We start from the raw sequence: 15,485 nt of genomic DNA, 5'->3' as shown, positions 1-15,485 counted from the left end.
AGTTACATGTGCAGAAAAGTATTAAAACTCAGTTTATAAACCTTGGAAGAATAAGGATTGCACATGGAGAACCAACTCTTCAGCTTCTGTTTACAAGAAATTCCCACGTCCTTTGGGTTTTTTTAATTTCCAAGGACTTCTCTTTCAAAGTATCTAACTTGTTTTTTCATCTCTTAACTGTTCCTGTTCCTTACTTGCTAGAAATAATTGTCCTGTTTTCTAATAATCTTCAAAACTATTTTAAATTTCATCAACACAATGATTCTCTGTACTACAAGGGAATTTCTAACTTCTGTCTATCAATATATCCTAGAACATGTTCTCTTTTACTGTGAAAGGTATCCCCATGTAAAGAAGCATGCAATCCCATACATTTAAGCAACATCTGAGGGTAGTGTAACTTTAAAAAACAAAACAAAACAAATAAGAAAAAAGCCCGTAAAAGAGAGAGCTTCTCCCATCTCAGAAGCTGGTTTCTGCACTGATCTTACAGACTTAACACTGTGTCGGGCAACAGAAAGGGCATCAGTATTCCCAGTTAGGTGCAGTGAAGATGGGATTCTCTGCTTCAGAAATATCCTCAAATCCCACATTCTTCTTCTGTGTGCAATTCAGTTATTCTGGTTTGATGCGTGAGAGCTGGATATCTGCCATAAAAAGAAATACAGAATTTGTTCCATAGACTTAATTCTCTTAATAGTGGCTGAAGGAAGAAAATCAGAGTTACTTTTCCGAAACAATGTCCTGTATTTTAACTGATATTGTCTATATCCCTATGCTCACCCATAGATAAGTTTAGAGTACAAATCTGATTATTTCTAAGCAACTGAATGCTGGCACAAATTGAGATAGAAGCACAAGTGTTATAATTTTCACAAAAACAGCAGTGTAGCTTGAATCTTTTTGCAATTTTCCCCTAAAGTTTACAAGATATGATATATTAGCAGAATGGATCTTACATATTTTCTCCACAGATACTCAAGCATTTTCCAGGGGCCTGTGTTCAGCGCTGCCTAAGGTTTGCTATTACATGGCTCTGGTTCAGGATATCTATTCATTTTGGCATTTGTGATGTACATCTGCCATATAAACACAGCAGATATGCTTTCATCACTGTCCTAAATTTCAAATGCGTTGAAACTCCAGAAATTCGATACGATCACTTCATTATATTAGATGTCTGTTAACATCCTGGTACTTAAAAAACCATGGCATTTGGCAATATGTATGGGTAACAGCACATCCCTCCAAATTCCTTTTCTCATCAGAAGCAGATTCTCTTATTTCCTTTTATATATATCCAGTCCCATTCTTGCTATCTGGTTTGTCATTAAGTTGCTAGGCAACTGAGGACGATGCTGGTTTTGGTTTAAATTTTAATTAAGCGTTTTACTCTTAAAATTGTGCAAATGTCCTCACTAGTCAGTATGAATATTATATAGTCTCAGCGTTGTTCTAAATTATGAAGTGGTTCCAGAGCTGGGAATTTCAAAAGCAGACCAGGAGAATTGTGTGTTTGTACATCCACATTATATCTACAAAGGGCATTAATATGTCCTTTTCATTGGAAAACCACAAAGAAAGACGGTGGCTTTTCATTTCACTTGCAGGTTAGAAAAGTAACCATTCTTTTTATGGTAGCTCAATTAGCTTTAATTGCCTCTTTACTCCCATTCATGAGTTATGGTAATAGTAAAAACAGATCCAGCTCTTTAGCCACAAAGTATTTTAAACTGGTATTATATGTATTTATAATCCACTGAAATTCTTTTTCAGGCTAGCCCGGATTCTAGTTCGCCTGCCAGCACTTAGGCTGATGAGCTCTAGCATTACCGAGGAACTATTTTTTACTGGTCTCATTGGAAATGTTCCCATTGACAGCATAATCCCCTACATTCTCAAAATGGAAACAGCAGAATATAATGGTCAAATAACTGGCACGTCTGCGTAGTAGGAACAACACAATTTGATGGATCAAAGTAATTTTTGTAAAAACATACAATTATGAAGTTAAAAGAATAGCATTTTGGTATGTAGAAATATTTCCAACTTGTTACCAGTTTCCTGTCAGATTTCTCCTTGTCTGTTTGCTGACATTGACAAAATTTAAGCAGCTATTAAAAGACCTGCTATAGGATCTTTTCTGCCACAAGAAATATTTTTGATGCCTTTCATTTAAAAGGCTATGGATTACTGAACATACTTTTCACATGCTTTGTATTTAGAAATTATCAGTGGTTAAAAATAGAGTTTTATAATATCAGAGATTAGTAATAAAATTACTTTAAAAGTAAAAAGAACAGTATGTATATATTTAAAAATATCCTTGGAGTTAATATCTAATAAATGCCAGGGTATAATACTAGCACTTTGTAAGCACTTCTTGTCAAAGTGACATCATCAACATCCTGCTTATGAGTATGGAAAATGAAAAAAATTGCATATGTCCTTAGTCCAAATGCTAGTGATTTCTGTGAAAATGTAGAATGCTACAGGAGACAATCATTTATTCTACAAAAAGTCACTTGCTCTTATGTTATGCATGAAATATTAATGTGGATTCTTGAATTAGATACCCACATTATATGAAACTATACTATTAAATTAATGCAGTTGTAATTCACAGTACAATGCAGTCATAGTGACTATTACATGCTATGGGAATTACCCAAACTAGGAGAAAAAAATGTGTTTCTTGCCACAGTAATGATGAAATATTCAGGTTCCTTAAAGTTTCTGTTCAGACCAATGCAGTCATGACAAATGTTATTCTAATAGTAAGCCTTTTGATTGTGGGGAAAATCAGTCATTAACTGGAAGAACAGTCATTTTCAAGTAGAGCTGTGTGATGCTCTTTGAGCATGCTCTTTGTATTTCCAAATTTACTCCTTCCCTCTCTACTCCTAAACACCCTCATCATCCAGCCAAAGGTACAATTTAAAACCTGAAATGTGTAGAACCTCTGGCTGTCAGCAAGAGTATATTACAAAGCTGTCTTACTTTATTTCTTCCCCCCTCCCTCCCCTTCCCTGACTGAGCACTCCCAGTTTTGCAGTGCTCTCAACCTTCCTATGACTCAGTTTGAAACTGAAATAGTTAGGATTTACATTCAGTCATGTACAATTGCAGTTAATGACTGATATACCATGAAAATTAACTACTTTTTAATTGTCTAGAGTGATGAGCCATCAACATGTTTTCTAGCATTGGCTATTAGCAGCTAGCATTGCTTTCATTTTAGTATAATTTATTATCATTGACATTAAATATTTAAAACAATCAAAGTTTTAAAAAAAGTTATGGCAATTAATACCTTCATCTGATCCTGGCTCATTAGACGCATCAATTATTTTAATTATTTGTATGGTAGAGGCATTTTCTACTTGTGTATTTTTATGTGGCAAAAATCTTATGATAAGTTCAGCACTTTTGTTTTTCTTCTGTTACTGAGATTTATTTAGAAACACTAACCAGGTTGGTGTTTGTGTCTTTTTTTAAGGGTCTGAATTATAGCCAAAAGACCGTAAGTAGTTCTAGATGAGGCTTCTGATGTAATAAAAAGTCCTAACCTGGTATACTTCATTCTCATTAGGGGGCTCACATTTGTAGCACTCATTGTGACATGGAAGGGTATTTAATTTTAGCTTCTGGATGCATTAAAGTCTTCTACAGTTACCATTGTTACACAGCATTCAGAATCTTCTCTTCTCAAAAGTGTGTTACAAAGAGTCCCATATACATGCAGAGATTTGTAATATCACACTTTCATTTCTCTTGGCTTTTGCTATAGCAAATGAAATTGTCATATTTTTAATGTGATGGAAGGTCTGCACTATGAATGTTAAGTCAACTGGATGCAGAATTTTGTACTAGCTGTTTTATTGCAGTGTACCTTTTTATGTGATTGTGTCAGCACTTCTGATGCAAAGTCCCTGTTTTAAGGGTATACAACTTAAAAATTAATTGTGATATTAACAACTTCAGAAGAAGTAGCTACCTTGGAAAGAGTTGTGGCCATTTTTGTTAAAATTTAAGATTTTATTGGGTTATGTCATTGTTGTTCTAAAAGCAGTATGCATTGACCTATTGTGATATTTTTCATTGCAAAAAAGATTATGCAGTTTAATTTGCTTTCGGTATTTTGTAAAAATCATTTAAGCAGATAAGTAAGCATTATTAATGACAAATGAAATATTCCTTAGCACAAAAACTAGCCATTGGAATCTTTTTTCCCCAGATATGAATATACACCAGCTGGCTTTTTCATGACAAACATCATTTCCACTTCCAATTTTTCAAGTAAAAAAGCCCCATTTTCTGTGCAAAAACTTGTTTTCCTATTTTTTCTTACTTGTGCTGTAAGCATAACAGTTCAGGAAACAAAATAAAGCCACTACAGTTTTTTGGGAACAGAAGGTTTGCATGAAATAGAACTTAAAATGTATGCATTGTATTACATTTGTAAATCAAAATGGTAAATATCATGCAACTCTGTTTACAAATAAACTACACTCCCTACAAATGCAAGGCCACATAATGATATCCTTGATTCATCTCTGGTAGTCACTTACTCAGCAGATAGTTCCCTGGACTTTAGGGATAAATTATTAATTTGTGTAAATGAAGTAACAACAATGCAATCCATATCTAGGGTTTATTTATTGTGCATGCATTTAATAGATTACATGGACCAGTTCCATACTTCAGATTCTGATATTACCACCTAAAGGCTATAAAGTCTCTCTTTGTGTAGCATCATCTGCATGATTTGCTGGCTTGCATTAGTCAGAACCAAGCTAATTTAGTCTTTATGCCATTAACAAAAAGTACTTTCTCTAACTATACACTATTTTGATTCCAAGACTAACAGTTTGGATTGTAGAAATTTGGATGGTAGATGGTAGATCATAGAGCTTAAGAAATATTCAGAATCTAAAATGTTTTGCATATTTGAATATTAGCTATAAATAAGAAGAGAGATGTGATGAATAACCTAACACTTCTTTCTTACATGCTGCTCAAGGGCTGTCATAAAAATGAGCCAAAGATTTGGCATGTGATGGAGAGACACTGAAAGGAATCACTTAAAACACTGCCATATAAAACTATAAACCATCTTCTCCAGTGCAGTAGGGCTCCTTTGCACTAAATTTCAAGTGTAATTACAGTATCACAGACTGGTTGAGGTTGGAAGGGACCTCTGGAGGTATCTGGTCCAACCCCCCTGCTCAGGCAGGGCCACCTAGAGCCAGCTGCCCAGGTCCATGTCCAGGCAGCTTTTGAATATCTCCAAGGATGGAGACTCCACAACCTCCGGGGGCAACCTGTGCCAGTACTCGGTCATCCTCAGAGTGAAAAAGTGTTTCCCGATGTTTGAGGGAACCTCCCGTGTTTCAGTTTGTGCCCACTGCCTCTGGTCCTGTCACTGGGCACCACTGAGAAGAGCCTGGCTCCATCTTCTTTGTACCCTCCCTTCAGGTATTTATATCCATTGATGAGATCTCCCCGTACTCTGAGCCTTCTCTTCTGCAGGCTGAACAGTCCCAGCTGCCTCAGCCTTTCTTCACAGGAGAGATGTTCCAGTCCCTTCATCATCTTTGTGGCCCTTCATTGGACTCTTTCCAAAGTTTCCATGTCTCTCTTGTACTGAGGAGCCCAGCACTGGACACAGCACTCCAGGTGTGGCCTCACCAGTGCCGAGTAGAGGGGAAGGATCCCCTCCCTCGACCTGCTGGCGACGCTTTGCCTAATGCAGCCCAGGATACCATTAGCCTTCATTGCGGCAAGGGGACGTTGCTGGCTTGTGTTCAGCTTGGTGTCCACCAGGACACCCAGGTCCTGTTCTGCCAAGCTGCTTTCCAGCTGGGTGGCCCCCAGCATATATTAGTGCCTGGGGTTGTTCCTCTCCAGGGGCAGAACTTTGTGCTTCCCCTTTTTGATCTTCATGAGGTTCCCTTCAGCCCATTTTTCCATCCTGTTGAGGTACCTCTCAATGGCAGTACGACCCTCTGGTGTATCAAGCAGTGAAGCTGCTAATCTATCAGTGATCTAGGTGTAATCTAGCAGTGAAGCTATTTTAGCTCATTCAAAGAAATCTTTTTTTCCTTTTATGTCCATCAATAGAAGACAGATGTTCAAGAGGCATAGAACTGATGAAGGGATTCTTTCTGCCAACACTTCAGGTGTTGCTTGGTAGCAACAGAAAAAGGTACATCTAAGGAAAATGGGCCTCACAAAGTTATTCTTGCTCTGTGTTAACCTTTGACATTATTTTTGGCCTCTTCTGGTGATTTGGCTTTCAGGCCACTAACATAAGGAAGGTAGAACAGTGTACACAGTACAGCTGCAGACTCTAGCAAGTTTCAAACTATCTCTGCAGAAAATACAATGCTGATGCAGCTCTTGTCATTTCTGAGGTTTGTTTCATCCCCCTGCCAGTAACTAGAAGATCCTAACAGGCTAATCCTACTAGCTTTACTTTTAAATTAGTTTAATTTTGTTTCTTCTTTGCAAGTGCAGACTTTTGCTTATGAATATGGGACAGGACAGTTTTTTATTATTGTAACAAATATTGAAAAGCTATTTCTTGATTTTTAAGTATGGAAATAGCTTGTTTTCATAAAGGCCAAATTCCAATGCCAAACTTGTGTTTACAGAACTAGGACTCAAAGGACCACAGTCTGAAAGTGATTCTAAGAAAAGTGACATCTTGCTGAAGCTCTGCTTAGTGCCTAAAATTCACTCTTTCCAGCATTTTTCAGGTCCTGTTTCTGCTGCTCTTGAAATGAAAATATTTTAACTGTAGAAATACAGTGATAAACTACGTGGTTAGATCTATCTGCACTTGAGTGCATGTATGTATTGATAGTAATTCATTGAGACAAATGTTTGAATTCTGTGCTGACTGAAACTGGGGCATGCAGGGAGTGATAATGAGGCAATAATGTCCATTCTCCATGTGCTTCATTTGTTTTCCAGTTCTTTTCAGAAGGAACTGGATTTGAATCTTGCAGATAAAAAGAACAATGATCAATAACTCTGTAGGAGCATTTTGGGCCAGCTTTGTAATAATGATTTTTACTGCATTTGTGACAAGGGCAAGAAGGTATACTACTTTTCTTCCCTTCATTTACTTACATTTACTGAAGAGATGCAGAACTAAGACCATGTGCAAAAGACATCTTTCTCTGCCTACTTACATTGCTTGTAAATTAGATACAATGCTTTTGGTACCAGTGATGTTACTCTGGCATGAAACTGGTAGAAAAGGAAAAAATAATCTCCAAGGAGAGATCCTTCAAAGAGATCATACAAGCCTTTCTTTTAGCTGCCTTAAAATGTTTGATTATTAAGGAGGCTTAGTTTTCAGAGCACTCTGGGGCAAGAAACTATTGTTGGTCACCACTGATTACTTGGTATCATTTACCAAGTCTCTTTTTACCATCATCTGAAGCACTTGGCCCTCAGGGCAGCCGTAATGCCTCCAGTGAATAGCACTGACTCAAGATTTCTGTGCAGAATACAGCTGGCTCTGCATTATCATTATAGTACCCTTTGGCAAAGGGCATATTCTGAGGTGTGACAGGAAAACAAGTCAGGGCTGAAGCTTCCAGGCAAAACCAGTTTCCTGACTCTTCTTTGGTAGACACTGTAGAACACTTCAGTGTTTTCATTGTTGTTTATAGTACACAGGACGTTCACAGGTTCCTGAACGATTTCATCCAAGATGCTGAAGATGTCAGTACATTTTCCTGACCATTAAAATTAAGAGGGTAGTTAGGGTTCTTCCCTGATTACCTGCTGTTTAATTAGTAAGGGGTAATTTTAAAAAGCACCGAATAGCATCAGTAGCAAGGGTATCAGGAATACAGTTTATACAGGAAAAGGGAACTGGAAATTATCGGGCTGAGGATACGGCCAAAGCAGCAGTGATCAAAGCAGCTTTCTGCAATAACAGCACCAGTCAGGGACCATGTTTGAATTGGGTGGTGTGAACAGTAGAACTGGCAGGTCAATCAGACTTACACAGGTGCAAATACCTACAGGATGATATCACCCTGAAAGAAGAAAAAAAAAATTTTAATGTTGATTTTCTATTTGAAATCCCTCTCCTCTCCTTCAGTTACTCTTCAGAATGCAAAAGCAGGGTAGGTTGGTTCTTTTTCATCTACTCTTGCCCATAAGAGAAAAAGCAGAAATACCAGGTAAACAAGAAGTAGACTCCCATCTGTCCCAGCAGTTTGCCTTGCTTGCCATAAATACATCAACAGAACAGCTGCTGTGGTGGTTTGCTCTGATGATAAGCATGGGCCTGCTGTGAGAGCAGCACACAATGTCTGCAGTCCTAATGACTCCATATATCCAGGGAGAATCAACAAAATGAGGCCATGTTTATCCTATAGAGGAGAGTAAGGGGTAGAGGAAGGACAATTGCCAGCATCTACTGGATCTTGAATGACAGAAAATTAGTTTAAAAACCAGCTTTATATGAAAAATTACCAAGAGGGCATGGCAAAGGGGAGAAAATGAAAACATTTACTTTTTGCACCGTTTAATTCTAAAGTTGCTGAGTCATTTTAACAATAAATTCTCCTGAACTAAGTTCAGGTTTATTGTTTGATGAAAAATGCCATAACCCCTCTTGTTAGATAATGCTACAACCCTACTTCTGCTGCAGTCAACGTTATCAACATTATATGGGAAATTATTTGTGAAAAAAAAAAATTAGAACATAATTTATACTGAGGTTGCAAGTTAAAGTAAAATTCTTCATAAAGTTTAAATGCTCTAAGTCTAAATATATTAGACTTGGAAAACATCAAACCCCAGAATTACCTTATTGAGCTTTTTGTTGTGAAGTCATGCTAAGTTCATCACAGATAATACTGTCATAATGTTCCATAATTCCCACAGCCTGTTTTATCCTCTGAGTTACATGAATGCTTTGAAAATGGCTTATTATTGTTAAATTCATGCCCATCTTCCTTCTTTTTAAAGGTTTTGATAGATTTTTACACATCTTTATTTTGTGCCTCCCACCATTGTGCATTTCTGCATGTTCAATTCTAAAACACGAGCAGCTAATGCGTATGTACATAGTTGTATGTATGTGTGTATGAATGTATATGTTTATACTTATCTGTCTAAATATATTATGTACAGTGTAAAGAAAGTGTGTAGTGTATGTATATATGTACAGATATGTAGCCATGTATTCATATCATTCTATATGTTAAAGCTTTTCATTCATTTGCTAATCCAGAGCTTCCTAGTTTTCATTTCTTAGCCCAAACTAAGCCTTGCTTAAGCAGGTGAATCCTCATGAATTTCAGAGCTTTGCACCTTTTTCTAAACCCAGCCTGAATTTAGTATTTTCTGTTCAGAACTGACAAATATATTCCATGAATTTTCTGGCTTTTACATTACTCCCTTTACCTTTTCTTATTTGACGTGTAGAAGTCTGCCAGTGAATAGGTAATTGAACATGTAATGTCTGTTAAAAATAAATGGTTAAATAAATAAATAATTACAGTCATAGAAAATACTTCCCTTTTTTCAATACATACTCATTCTCCTTCAGCCTTCTGAGAGACTTTTTGGTAAAGTTTTATTTTGCAGTGAAACTTGGTAAGGGATTGATTTTTTTAAGTCTTCAGCAGTGGCTAATTGGAAGAAAAACAAGTTGCCCTTCATCATTGAACTGTAGCACACAGAACAGCATGCAATGGATGTGGTTTAAAAAAATCAATACTCATATTGCCATAATGATAACATGAAACCAAACCGTTAGTTAAACAAAGACTATGTACTTTGTTCAATGAAACAACATTTCTGTTACAGTGGTAATTAAATAAGAGGGAGATTGCAGTTAGTTTGTTAGCAAGCATCAAGACTTATTTAGGATTTTCATGATGCATTTCAATTGTATATTCACTTTCCAAAGTTATTCTCTTTATTGTCTAGCTTAAACTAAACAAAGCTGGTTAGTTCATTTAGTTGTCAGGCTGATGTCCATTTTCACGTTCTGTCCTTTCCTGAAACTGTAATTTGCACAGATCTTGCACTCTGTGTGTGTGAAGTTTCCATTTTTCACATGGGAGCTGGGCACATGGAGCATTTATGAAGTGAGACTTGCAGTAAGACAATTTATTACTCATAGGGAGTATTCAAACATTTAAATTATCAAAATATAAGTAGTTCTTGTTCCTTTTCCCTTCTGATGACTTAAGTTACAAAGGAAGCCTTCTGCGAAAGTAATTCTCTTAACTTTGTTTTTTTAAAGAATTTCACACACCATGTAGGGGAGTAGTTCAGCAAGTCTTGTTTCTGTCATATTAAAAAGGTGAAGCGGAATTTTCTGGGCATTTATTTCCACCTTTTGTACTCAATGTGGCAAAGACTTGTGTATGTTTAAGCAGATGAGCAGACACCAATGAAAATAAAGTGAGCTTCTTGCATGCTTAAAGTAAAACACAAGTCTCTTTCGGAGTCAGGCCCTCTGCTTGTAAAGTCTTCGCTATGGAAAATGCTAAGAATGTTCTCTGTTTCTCGCTATATTGTTTAGTAAGCGTTTATAAGCTTTTGTTTCAAATACAGAAAAAATCTGTAAAACATCCATTTTAACATTTCAAACCTTATTTTTGAGATTTCCAGCAGGAAAATTATTTAAATTAATGTCAGGAATTCCTGTGACAGATGGTCCTTCATTGGTATCTTGACAATCAGTGCTGTTTGAATAACGTTTGCTTTCCTCTTTAAAGGCTGAATGGAAACCTGAATGTCTATTAAGTCATTGTACTGCAGTAACATTTTTAAAGATTAGGAAGCCAGTTGAGGTATTGATCAGGATCTGTTTAAAAATTCAACTGTGAATTTAGAAAAAAGAGCGTATTTTAAAATTGTGAACTTGTTTTACATACACGTTTGAATTGCTTGTATTCTGAAGGACAAAATGCGCCCAAATTTAAGTGGCAATAAAGGCTCTGTAGTAATACTCTATGGAAACTGTGGAATGTGAAATCAGCTTTCTCTATTTGATCACAGAAAGCAAAAGTCTGAGAAGCACACCTATTGCCAAGTATCTAAGAGCTCTGAAAAAGTGGCTGCTTGTACATTTTTTAATGATCTTAGATAAATGATAGTAAGGCACAGGTCCATTTTAAAATATTTTTGATGATTGTGGGTTAAAAGTAGGACTGAATAAATTTCAAATAAAAAGGACATTCTTTAAGAAGAAAACATGTTACTTAGCATATATGTTAGATTTCTCATACATGGAATTAACATTAAATGTGGGAATATTTTTAATAATTAATCTGTACTCCAAAATACACTGCAAGCCAGTATTCAAACAGTTTCATAACTGAAAAACTGCACATTGTGTAAGTGTTGTATCTGTTTGGCATACCAGGGAGTTCTGAGCACCTACAAAAATAGCAAATTTTTATAAAAGGAATCATCTCCTTTTAATTCCTTGGAATATTTTCTGGAAGTCTCTGTTCGTTGTAATTTAGAAAACTATTGTTTATGTTATTATATTTTAATCTCAAGTTAAAAACCTTGCAGAAGTTAATTTCTTACAGCTTCTTTTGTGAAATCAGCATTGTTATGTGTGATAGCATTTAAAAATAATAGCATGTTCTTTTTTTAATCTGAATTTTATATCTAATCAATGTCTTCAGTCATGAAGAGGAACTTGCATTGTTGTGTTTGTATATAGAGTATTGCAGTGCATGGTTTAGCTTATGCATTTTATTAAATGCTGTTTAAATGTGGCATTTTATTGTTGTGGCTTAATACTACTACCTAAATGAGGTTTATACCATTAAAGTGAATTACAAATATAAATGCATGCTTGAGTTTTATTTTTAAGTTCACTTAATTTCTTCTTAAACATTAGGTGTCTAAGCTAAATGCATAATTTACTGTCTTTCAGGGAGAAACAGTATTTTCCCTTCACTATAGTGATTATGTTATGAGTGATTTAACTGGGCCTAAGACAGAAGATAAATCCCATGAACCTTACTGACACCAGGGAGCTACTTCTAGGAGAAGGAGAAGGAGGAGGTTTTAATTCATCTTCTTTAGCCTTCTGTTTTTCTCCTTTTTTTTTTTTTTTTTTTTTTTTTTTTTGAGGAGCTAGATAGTTAGCTATTAATAGACAATGCTTTATGTTTACTTTTATCTGGTAGCTCCTTCCTGTTCCCCAGGTTTTAAATTAAGGTGATGCATTAGGTCTTGTTTTAGTTCCCTTCACACACACTTTATAACAGAGGTGATGAACTTGGACTCCATTCCAAACAGTAAATGCATTCTCCATTTTATATATAACATGGTTGAGATGCACCACACATTTATATAGAGAAGATAGATAGTTAACTTCATTTCTTGTTGCTGCTATTAGAAATATGCAACTTAACTTACTTCTTAGAGAAGTTTCACTTAGCAGAAATGAGGATTAATATGACTTGAGGTTTCAGTTGTCAAGTCCCGGTGTCTACAAGAAAAACATGGATGTAAAAGTAAAAAAAGTCCTTTTTCATTTAGATGCCTACTGTGAAGCAGTTTTTGTTGCCTAGTTTTGAAGTTTGAAAAGGCAGAGCATTCAATTTGCTACTCTAGAGCATCTAGAAAAGAAACGACAGGAGCTCAGAGGGGTATCACTAGTCAAGATTAGTGTGCATTGACAGAATTTCATGTAGGAAATGTTTCAGAGCATTTATGTATCCTGTGGCATGAACTCGTGCATAGTCAGACCAATTTTTCTTGAGCACAAAATGCATTTTTTGCATTTGACAGAGCTGTCTGGCTTGTTACAGAGAAAAACGTACAGTCATTCATGCCATGCCAAGTAATGTATTCAATTGTGTTGCTTTTTGTGTTTCTTTAGCTGCTTAAATGAAAGTAATAATGAAAAAGGAAACTCCTTGCCAATAGCGTGTTTCAGAAATCTAATCTGCATCAAGGTGTGATGTTACTACAAAGGGAAACAACAAAAAAGAAGTAAAAAAATGCATGTGATTTTTTTTTCCCCAGGGAGAGTTGCAGCCCTTTCTTTATGTTTTAGTTCCTCTTCCAACTCTTCTACTTCCCTTAAACTAAGTAGTTATTTCTCCCGCTTTAGCTGTCACAAGACGAGACCTGCGTGTACCTTACTTTTAATTCCACCCTTTCTTACCATCTTTGCCGCCCAGTCGATTTGGGTTGGGGTGGTTTTGGCTTCCTTTTATTACGCCCGTCAGCCCAATTCACTCTTTGGGACAGGAGCCAGGAGCGGCTCTGGCAGGTCGCAGCCGGGGGACGCCCGGGCCCGGGCTCCGCTGCGCCGCCGGGGAGCGCTGCCTCGGACCGGGGCAGCCTTCTCGAGAACACGCACGCTTCCAGTAGCCACAAAGCGGTTGCCAGTCTGCAGAATGCAGCTTCTCGGGTAAACCGCGAAATACTGGTGGAAAAGACCTCTGGCCTTGCGCAACGTCTTTGAACCGAACGCAGCTCTTTCTTTAAGAGAGCGGGAGAAACAGCGGGGGGACCTGCGCAGCCGCCGTCGCCTGCAGGTGAAGCAGCACCTTCCTCCCCGCCAGCTGCTGCCGTCGCCGCCGGCAGAGCCGCCCGCCCCCACCCCGGCCCCCGCCGCGGCCGGGCCCGCCGCGGCTGGCAGACGGAGGCTCTGCCTCACCGCCCTGGCGCCGCCCGCGGAGCCGCGCGGCTGCTGAGGGAACTGCGGCTCCCGCCGCTCTAGGCGCGGGGCGGCGCCTCCCGCCATTTCCGCCCGGCGGCGGAGTCGAGGTGGGCCCGGGCCGCCGCCATGCCGATGAAAGGCCGGTTCCCCATCAGGCGGACGCTGCAGTACCTCGGCCAGGGCGACGTTATCTTCAAGAGCTCGGTGAAGGTGATGACGGTGAACTACAACACGGCGGGAGAGCTGAGCGAGGGGGCGAGGTGAGCGCGGGGGCGCGGCGGGGTCTGCGCCTTCCTCACAGACATCTCGGCTTGCGGGGGGGGGGGGCTGCACCTCCCTCAGAGACATCTCGACGTGCGTTTGTGTGTTTTTCTTCTCCTCCTTTCCAGAAAGTTTGTGTTTTTCAACATCCCCCAGATCCAGTACAAGAACCCCTGGGTGCAGATCATGCTGTTCCGGAACATGACCCCCTCGCCCTTCCTCCGCTTCTACCTGGGTAGGTGCCGCCGGTGAGCCGGGCCTGCCCCCCTTTCCCGCCCTGAGGCCCGAGGGGGGGGCTTCCCCCGCGCAGATCCATCTGCAGGAGGCATCAGCGCAGCGACGGTTTTCACGCTGGAAGCGTGGTTTGATCCGCATGTCTGTCATTCGAACTCGGCCTCCGCGCCTGGGCCTGCGATGTGGGAGGGAGGGACGGTGCTTGTTTAGTGACATGTTAGCAAAGAGCCTGCGCTCACCTCCGCTGCCTCTCACTTCTGCCAGCTGTCCTAGGGGTACCCTAGATGAAGGCTTTGCTTTTTCTGTTGAAACATTGCAGTGTACATCAACCATAGGAGAGAAGTAGATGTCTTCGGTTTCCGTGTTTAAACACTTTTTGCAGCTACCGTGAAACAGCATGCAGTAGGGAAGAGGTACCATTTGATATACTATGACAAATCTTTTTTGACAGACAACGGAGAACAAGTTTTGGTGGATGTGGAAGATAAAACCAACAAAGAGATAACTGAGCACATTAAAAAAATCTTGGGGAAAAGCAAGTAAGTAACACTTAATAAGCTAACGTACAGTCTAGCACACATCATAATACTATCCCTGCATACTTTTGTTCGGTATAGAGAAGGAAATACAACTTCTTCCAGAAAAACATGAGCTAGGTAAAGTCCACAAGCTAGTAACTGTAAATCCATCTTTCTGGTAACTTGGGTCCAGGGAAGGTAAAGGAAACATTGCCATTCAGGCTTCTGCTAGTAACAAACAGATCTCTTTTCTAGAGAAACACTTGAAAAAGAGGAAAGAGAAAGGAAAAAACTATCACATCCAGCAACTTTTGGGCCCAAGAAGTATCATCTGCGAGAATGCATGTGTGAAATTGAAGGCCAAGTTCCCTGCCCTGCTTTTGTGCCACTACCCAAAGAGATGAGGGGAAAATATAAAGCTGCTATGAAGAATGAAGCATCAGCCTGATGTCTCAAGTCATGGAGTTGTTCTTCCTCAGGGCTGGATGATCAAGGTACTTCAGTGAGAGAGAAGAGCTAACAGCTCCTGGAGACAGGAACGAGCAAGTTCATACAATACAGACAACCTTGCCTCCTAAGTCTTCTTACAGCTACAACTAGAATAATTAAAGTGAAAAACAAATAAAAGTTGAAAACCCAGCGCTTTTGGTGCCAGTTTTACAAAGCATTAACAGTCAACACTGCGTAAAAGGAAAACAGAACAAGGAAAACAATGACTAGGGCCCCTTTCCTACTCGTGCCTGCATGTGTAAGGTTATGGCAAAAATAATCATGTTTGCTTTGGCATAGACTAG

At 38.8% G+C, this 15,485-nt stretch overlaps 2 protein-coding genes and 1 long non-coding RNA gene across 11 annotated transcripts in view; 2 read left to right on the top strand and 1 right to left on the bottom strand.

Annotated features, from left to right (window-relative positions):
* The window catches only part of NR2C2 (nuclear receptor subfamily 2 group C member 2), a 41,812-nt gene extending 37,280 nt beyond the window's left edge, over positions 1-4,532 (top strand). For all 9 annotated transcript variants that reach the window (XM_041118710.1, XM_030043891.2, XM_030043886.2 and 6 more), the window contains one exon: positions 1,777-4,532. In XM_041118710.1, the coding sequence (XP_040974644.1) occupies positions 1,777-1,951 (175 nt within the window). In that variant the 3' untranslated portion in view covers positions 1,952-4,532. The remainder of the gene's footprint in view (positions 1-1,776) is intronic.
* A 2,627-nt stretch (positions 4,533-7,159) lies between these two features.
* On the bottom strand, positions 7,160-13,419 carry LOC115353820. Its single transcript, XR_003927711.1, has 2 exons — positions 13,178-13,419; positions 7,160-8,057 (listed from the first exon to the last, which is right to left on the bottom strand). It is a non-coding gene; the product is annotated as an uncharacterized LOC115353820 (long non-coding RNA).
* Positions 13,420-13,690: 271 nt separating this feature from the next.
* MRPS25 (mitochondrial ribosomal protein S25) lies at positions 13,691-15,330 on the top strand. Its single transcript, XM_030043789.2, has 4 exons — positions 13,691-13,938; positions 14,068-14,174; positions 14,625-14,712; positions 14,947-15,330. The coding sequence occupies exons 1-4, from the start codon at positions 13,805-13,807 to the stop codon at positions 15,137-15,139; spliced, it is 522 nt and encodes a 173-aa protein (XP_029899649.1). The 5' UTR covers positions 13,691-13,804; the 3' UTR covers positions 15,140-15,330.
* The last annotated feature ends 155 nt before the right edge of the window (positions 15,331-15,485 follow it).

This window comes from Aquila chrysaetos, chromosome 20 (genome assembly GCF_900496995.4).
Source record: "Aquila chrysaetos chrysaetos chromosome 20, bAquChr1.4, whole genome shotgun sequence".
In the NCBI taxonomy this organism is placed as follows: Eukaryota; Metazoa; Chordata; class Aves; order Accipitriformes; family Accipitridae; genus Aquila; species Aquila chrysaetos.
Note: the sequence above shows the minus strand (reverse complement) of the source record. Positions and strands in the feature narration are given on the sequence as shown.

Excerpts from the sequence above, each read along its gene's own strand:
- MRPS25 (XM_030043789.2), top strand. The coding sequence starts at position 13,805 with ATGCCGATGAAAGGCCGGTTCCCCATCAGGCGGACGCTGCAGTACCTC. Across the intron at positions 13,939-14,067 it reads GAGCTGAGCGAGGGGGCGAG|AAAGTTTGTGTTTTTCAACA; the intron begins GTGAGCGCGGGG and ends CCTCCTTTCCAG. Across the intron at positions 14,713-14,946 it reads AAAATCTTGGGGAAAAGCAA|AGAAACACTTGAAAAAGAGG; the intron begins GTAAGTAACACT and ends TCTCTTTTCTAG.